General features: G+C 43.0%; 1 protein-coding gene across 1 annotated transcript; it reads left to right on the forward strand.

Moving 5' to 3' along the window:
- The first annotated feature begins 638 nt into the window (after positions 1–638).
- On the forward strand, positions 639–4,362 carry LOC129819454 (uncharacterized). Its single transcript, XM_055875770.1, has 14 exons — positions 639–1,147; positions 1,411–1,550; positions 1,657–1,728; positions 1,811–1,894; positions 2,018–2,164; positions 2,254–2,334; positions 2,456–2,608; positions 2,726–2,775; positions 2,896–2,965; positions 3,058–3,144; positions 3,238–3,336; positions 3,459–3,539; positions 3,648–3,752; positions 4,201–4,362. Exons 1-14 carry the CDS (start codon positions 982–984, stop codon positions 4,360–4,362), a joined length of 1,497 nt encoding a protein of 498 aa, XP_055731745.1. The 5' UTR covers positions 639–981.
- The last annotated feature ends 3,412 nt before the right edge of the window (positions 4,363–7,774 follow it).

The raw sequence follows: 7,774 nt of genomic DNA on the forward strand, positions 1-7,774 counted from the left end.
TCGTTGGCTGGCCCTCGCTTCATACTCGTCGCCAAACCCACTGGCTCCAGGTCATCTACAAGACCCTGCTAGGTAAAGTCCCGCCTTATCTCAGCTCGCTGGTCACCATAGCAGCACTCACCCGTAGCATGCGCTCCAGCAGGTATATCTCACTGGTCACCCCTAAAGCCAATTCCTCCTTTGGACGCCTCTCCTTCCAGTTCTCTGTTGCCAATGACTGGAACGAACTACAAAAATCGCTGAAACTGGAGACACTTATCTCCCTCACTAGCTTTAAGCACCAGCTGCCAGAGCAGCTCACAGATCACTGCACCTGTACATAGCCCATCTATAAATAGCCCAAACAACTACCTCATCCCTTACTGTATTTATTTTATGTATCTTGCTCCTTTGCACCCCAGTATTTCTACTTTGCACATTCATATACTGCACATGCATCTACTGTTTTTAATTGCTATATTGTATTTACTTTGCCACCATGGCCTATTTATTGCCCTACCTCCCTTATCTCACCTAATTTGCTCACATTGTATATAGACTTGTTTTTCTACAGTATTATTGACTGTATGTTTGTTTACTCCATGTGTAACTCTGTGTTGTTGTATGTGTCGAACTGCTTTGCTTTATCTTGGCCAGGTCGCAGTTGTAAACGAGAACTTGTTCTCAACTTGCCTACCTGGTTAATATGAAGGTGAAATAAAAAATAAAAAAAATATCAACTGAGCTACGAAGGAGCAAGTCGACGTCACTAGAATGATGACAAGCAATTTTAACGGATTTTAAAGGGAAACAGAATTCCAAACTCATTTCCATGGCAACAGAGTTGTCAATTTTGTAAACAATCATTTTCGAACGTGTGTTGCCAAGAGACATCTAACCGACGTTCTATGGAACGTTTTCTGTGCGAAAACAACTTCAGTTTGCTGCTGACAACAAACTTGATTGATTTCTGAGACCTGAGAAAGAACAATCGACTGGAAAATGCCTGGGTGCTTTTCAAGACTGGCGGAGAGAGTGCGTGGACGTCGGCGGCCTACTGCGTCGACAGGTTGTTCAAATTCATTTGTGGCTTGTTTTTCTTGTCTTTTTCTGTTTTGCAGGGTTAGTGATCGTCGACAGGTGGACAGCGACAGCGACTTCGAAGAGGGTATGTGGAGTTTAAAACTCTCATTTTACTACATTTAACAATGTCGTTATAATTTGCGAAATGTTGTGTATTTCTATAATTCAGCTTGGCAAAAATGCTTGCGCTAGAGATGTTGTAGCTAGCTAGCTTGCTAGCTAATATTAACTTTAGTAACTGTTGCTAAGCGATCGACTTTTGCTACCTAGCTAGCTAGTATTAGCAATCTTGCTACGTTTTATGTCCTAACAATTGTTTATTTTATATTCCAATGTTCCTCATTTTAGAAACAACTGTCCTGGATGAGGTCCAGTTCGATGTGATATTGGATGATGTGCCAGATGTTCCACAGCTGCCAGTCCTCCTTGATGTCCAGAATGCTGCTATCATCCTTGAGGATGTGCCAGATGTGCAGATTATCCTTGAGGTACAATTTTCTGAAAGTTTGGGGTTTTATGTTTGAAAAATATCCCAGATATTCAAGTTGTGTCTCTTTGACATGAAACAAATCTCTTGTCTGCTTTCTGCTTTAGGAGGCCACTGGCAATTGGCAGTTGACTCCGATTAGGTTCAGCCCCCTGTACTGTGGGCCTGTTGTGATCAGGGTAAGAGACCCCCCCCCCACACACAGTCACATCACGGTTACAATGTTTACTGTTTCCAACATGAATGTATTGTAATGTGCAGAACAATGCCGGTCCGGTGGTTAAAGCTTGGAGAACTTTCCAGTTCATCAGCCCCATCATCACCTACATGCGTGGGGGATCCCAGGTATGTGTCTTTGTAACTACCTAATCCTAATCTACATTGTCAGTCATTTGATCTTGATGGAAATGTGTCACAGCAATTGCTGAAGTGGTTTTGTTGATGTTGTCTTGTTGTTTATCTCAACAGCAGGTGGTGGTGAGGATGCACCACGTGAGTAGGGTGAGAGGCCTGGAGACTCAACTGGTGTGGGCCATCTCCAAGGAGACAGCCAGGCTTAATCCAGAGGGCATCCCCTACTGTGCCACCAAAGTGCAGTCCATCACTTGGATCCAGGTAAGACGTAAATACTACTGAAATAGTATTAGATTAGGCTTTTCTTCACTTATTCCATTTGGCCTTAACATGTATTCTCTCTCTGTCAGCGTGTGGCTGGCAGGGTGACCCACTATGCGTCTCACCTCCGCCACGAGACTTCTGTGGACATGACGCTTGGCTGCTACCAGGTAAATAAACGATTTCCTATGTATATAGACTAAACATTAGTGGGCATTTTTGCATTAGATTTGGTGTGTATTCTAATAACGTGTGTGTGGTAAACAGGTGTGTTGTGTGTGTTTTGAGCAGCAGACTGATGTCTCAGTGGTGTACGCCACTCTCCACATGGGGCTGGACGGGCTTCTCTCCTCTTCAGCGTCGTCGGAGGCTGCCTCCTTCTCTACGCCCACCACTCAGCAGTTCAGCACTGACCCAGAGCCTGAGGGCCACAACTGCTATGAGGTCAGACGTTACACACACATACTATTGACTAGGAGCATTAAGATCCTTCCATTGACCGATTGTTTGTTATGTCATTGCATTGGTCACTGATTTTGAATGCTTGTTTTGTTGTCATAGGGCTGGGAGGAGGACCTGCTGCCTGAGGAGAGGGAGGTTCCTCTGCTAAAGTGAGTTCCTCTAAATGTCTGTGTAGTCTGGGCTTGTCAGATGCTGAAGGATAGTGGTCATAATGCTGTTATCTCCATTGACTCTAATGGTTGACATGCTCCATTCCCTCCCTTTCACAGCCTCTACCTTACCACCAAGAGAGTGGAGGACATCGCCCTGAGGCTCGTCTCCCTGCGCCAGGCCTTCACTGTGAGTGGACCCACTTTTCTTTTTCTCTCTGTGACTTCTTGTTCTGTCTCCTAGAGGAAGATGTCTCACCCTAACTCGTCCCTCTTCCCTAGACCCTGCTTGGTTCCACCCTGAGCAGGAACCATCTGTTTGTGGCGGGAAAGGTCCTCCTGGGTGCACTGGTTCAGGCCAACCACATGGTAACTCACTAACTCATTCTCTTTCAAGGGACTGAGAGCATCCCTGAGGGGAAATGTGTTCTGCTCACTAAGATGCTCTTTTCTTTGTCATAGGACAAGTCCAAGTTCATCCGTACCTATAACGACTTTGTGGACTACCTGAGTGACCCCTCCAAGCGGAATGACATTGAGAGGGAGCTGGCTGAGGCAAAGGTGAGTTCATTAACTCTTTCAAGTCTCACTGAGTTCTTCCACATGCATGTCTTTTATACATCACAGTAGCTGATCTATATGAAATCATTCCTATTTTCTCCAAATGTGTTTTCTTGTCCTAGATCCATCATGTGAACATGATAGATGTCCTCTTTGAGCTGGTGCTGTTTGGGTTAATGACAGCTCAGAAGTCCCTGATGGTGGTAAGTAGCATCTCACTGGTACATGTTTTGATATCTCTATTAGCAGTTTCACTTAAATTCCTCTTCTCTTCTATTCTCTCCTCTTTTTTCCTCCTATGTTTCCTTTAGCACCCTGGTGGGTTCGTGGAGCGTCTGTACGCTCTCCTGTACTCCTTCCTGCCCACTGCTGCCAACATGGAGCCAGAGGCAGACAGATACCTGCTGCTGCTCAATGTAAGAGTCAAGAGGTTACTTCCTGTTTACTTCCATATTCTTAGTGTACTTCCTTTTTACTTCCTTATTCATGGTTAACCTGGTTCCAATGCCATTTTAGGGGGAGTATTTCTAATTGTCTCTCTCCTCTTGATAAGCTAGTAACTCCGAGCCATTTTCTATGTGTTGTGTGGTGTTCTCTTCAGGGCGGGCTGATGGCTCTGCTAGATGACATGTTTGGCCAGCAGCTGGCCTGGTACTTTAACCCAGAGTCTCTGGTCACTGAGCTCTCCAGCCTCCTGGAGTACCACTTGGAGAACCTCATGGCCAGCATGTAGTCCTACTGCAGGGACCATACTCCTTTCTCCTTCTCTCTTTTGAAGGAATTGAGGACTTGAAGTGCTTTGTTGAACCCTGATTAGTTAACACCCATTAATTTAATGTATTCGCTTGTTTTCTCTCCCCACAGGATTCTTGTGACACTTTGCCACCCAACAGGGATCTAGACACCAATGCACTACATTACTTTGCACTGAATTTGACATTTTTAAATAAAATAAGTTGCCGTTCAAAAACATTTTTGTTTCCGTCTTTTCATCTATTTGATTTTATGACCATTTCCTCTTCCTAGAGGTATAATGCTAATATTATATTATTACATGAACAATGATGCTTTATTATCTGCATATGGAAATAAAAAACAACGTTTAGTTGATTTACAGATACTACAGGCCCACACTTTATATGGTTTTGTACTGTGGTTTGTGATACTGTACTATTTAAAAACATGTAGGACTACATACACTGAGTGCACAAAACATTAGGAACATCTTCCTAATATTGAGTTGCACACCCTTTTCCCTCAGAACAGCCCCAATTCGTCGGAGCATGGACTCTACAAGCTGCCCTAAGCGTTCCACAAGGATGCTGGCCCATGTTGTGTCAAGTTGGCTGGACGTCCTTTGGGTGGTGGACCATTCTTGATACACATGGGAAACTGTTGAGCATGAAAAAACCAGCAGTGTTGCAGTTCTTGACACACTTAACCCGGTGCGCCTGGCACCTACTACCATACCCCGTTCAAAGGCAGTTAAATCTTTTGTCTTGCCGAATCACCCTCTGAATGACACACACAATCCATGTCTCAATTCTCTCAAGGTTTTCAAATCTTTCTTTAACTCCCCTTCATCTACACTGATTGAAGTGGAATCAACAAGTGACATCAATAAGGGGTCATAGCTTTCACTTGGTCAGTCTATGTCATGGAAAGAGCAGGTGTACTCGATGTTTTGTATTATCAGTGTGTGTAGTAACCTGGTACAGTATAAAGTATACCACTAGAGGGGATAATTGCTTCAGTCTTGAATGTTACTTCTCACTATCTCTACTCTACATTAACAGTCTACCATTGTAGACTCCGGTAACTTGGGTATCTTAGTTTTTTATATTTTCCATTAATGTCTGAACCATTTACCATCTTTCCCACTGAAACCAGTAATGTTAGCGTTCATGTGAGAGAGGGTGTAGTAGTGCATACTGACCACTAGTTGGATCATAGTGTGGGTGGTGGAGTTCATGCAGGAACACAGAGGGTAGAGGCATTCTCCATCACAGTAGAAGGCAGAGTAACCCGTAGGAGCCAATACCCAGTCCTAATGGAGAGAAACACCATAGAAATCGAATGACAAGATTAGATGAATGACTAGAATAGACTCTTTAAATGAGAAATACATGATAAAGAATGCAAAGAACATACTCTACAATGCACATCCTACACAAATGCTTCCCTAAAAATACTAACTGTGTTACAGCAAATAAGGTGGTACAATGTTAGCTCATGATTATCTATTCAGTACAATGAGTAGTTAAGAGAGATAGGATCTCACCTTCCAGCCTTGTTCACTGAAACTCACATATAATTCATGTCTCTTACAAGCCTGACACCGCCCACTGTTAACATGGCTGTGATCTGAAAGAGACCAAAAAATATGTTATGAACCAGGAAAGACTAATGTACACTTTGGATGCATTGGATTTCAAATGAAATGTAAACGCAACTTAAGTAATTTTGTAATTGGGATGAACTATCCCTTTAAACTGTGTATAAAACAAGTTTAACTACAAGACGACAAACCAGTGTTGTCCCCTGACCTTGTATGTATACTGGGCAAGGGCAGGTCGTATTTGGGCTTTTTCTTATGGGGGTTTGGTATCAGGGCACCTGGGGGGCGACAGGGGGCCTGGCTGACCCTGAAGAAGTTGGTTAGATGAGTACTTGAAGGCTTATATCTATATTTTGAAATGTTGGATGTTGATTTCGGGAGGATTCCATCATGGAAAAGAGACCAGACCACTTTTTTTGTTAGTTAACCTAAACGAATCACGACCCTCTATGGAATAACAACAGTGACAACAGTTAACTGGTATTTAAGTAATAGTTTGACTGTCAAATCCAGGTATTTGGTGTGTGGCCATTGACTTTTATGGAGAGACAGGCCCAAATTTTCTGTGCCATTTCCTGGGCATTTCATTAACTCTGCGTTCTAAGTTCTGCGCATCCCAGCGCTTGGAAAAATCAATGAAACAAAACCTAAGATATTGATCTTGTAAGCGGTGCGTAACAGGCTGCAGGAAAGTCAGGCGCAGGAGAGCAGAACTGGGTAATAACCGGAGCAGCTTAATGAGGAAAAAACTAATGGCACCCAGAACAACAAAATAGTGCACATACGCTTTGCAACAAACAATTCCACACACAGACATGGGGGAAACAAAGGGTTATATACTTGTCAAGTAATGAGGGCATGTAAACCAGGTGTGTGGGAAAACAAGACAAAACAAATGGAAAATGAAAGGTGGATCGCCGATGGCTAGAAGACCGGTGACGTCGACCGCCGAAGGCAGCCCGAACAAGGAGAGGAACCGACTTCGGCGGAAGTCGTGACAGATCTGTTTAAAACAATCAATCTTGTCATCGTGATGTCTATAAACTTTTAGACTAACATCACCAATCTGAGGTTAACATTTTGTGTAATTCCACTAAGTTTTATAGGGTGAAAATGCAAGCTTGTGTAAGCTAGTAACACAAACTGTTCGCATTAGGGAAACGTGCGCAATATACAATTTACAATTGCAAACAAATTCAACAAGTCAATTTAAGATGATTGTATTTGTTGCCTACTCACAAAGTATTACCAAAAGAACATATATTTCAAGGGACATAACACTGAGACCCCTGGACATGGGTGGAATATTTGTGTGACGACCTAAAATAGGGGCAGAAGCTCACCAGCACCAGCAGTCTCTCCAACCACCCCTGAACGTCAGAGTCATTTAAGCATTTAGAGAGTTGAACAAATGCCTGGCACTCTAGACTTGAGCCTCCATAGTCTGTGTAGCAACCTGAACGTTTCACGTGCCTACCTTTAGGTTTCTCTCAGTGCAGTCCATTGTACTGGCCTGTGTGATGTGTAGTAGTTTGATGCATCTTATTACTTTGTTTGTCACCCGAAAATGTAGTCTCAGCCAATGATTGTTAATATCCTCCATTCCTTACCTGACCCTTACAGACGCAGATGCCTGACCTGAAGACATTCAAGCAGCACTTTGAGAGCAAGCATCCCAAGTCCCCAATGCCACCAGAGCTGGTTGATGTTGAGGCTTAAAACGATCACACACACAATGGACCTACAGCTGGTGTAAGATGCAGTATACAGTGGCAAGAAAAAGTATGTGAACCCTTTGGAAATACCTGGATTTCTGCATAAATTGGTCATAAAATGTGATCTAACCTTCATCTAGGTCACAACAATAGACAAACAAAGTCTGCTTAAACTAATAACACACAAATATACATTTTCATATCTTTATTGAAAACACCATGTAAACATTCACAGTGCAGGGTGGAAAAAGTATGTGAACCCTTGGATTTAATAACTGGTTGACCCTCCTTTGGCAGCAATAACCTCAACCAAACATTTTCTGTAGTATTTTGGATCGTTCCTCTTTACAAAACTGTTTCAGTTCAGCAATATTCTTGGGATGTC

The sequence above is a fragment of the Salvelinus fontinalis genome, chromosome 22, assembly GCF_029448725.1.
Source record: "Salvelinus fontinalis isolate EN_2023a chromosome 22, ASM2944872v1, whole genome shotgun sequence".
Taxonomy (NCBI): Eukaryota; Metazoa; Chordata; class Actinopteri; order Salmoniformes; family Salmonidae; genus Salvelinus; species Salvelinus fontinalis.

Coding starts and splice junctions, on each gene's coding strand:
- LOC129819454 (XM_055875770.1), top strand. CDS start 982: ATGCCTGGGTGCTTTTCAAGACTGGCGGAGAGAGTGCGTGGACGTCGG. Junction 2,165..2,253: donor AGTCCATCACTTGGATCCAG/GTAAGACGTAAA, acceptor TCTCTCTGTCAG/CGTGTGGCTGGCAGGGTGAC. Junction 3,337..3,458: donor GGGAGCTGGCTGAGGCAAAG/GTGAGTTCATTA, acceptor TTCTTGTCCTAG/ATCCATCATGTGAACATGAT.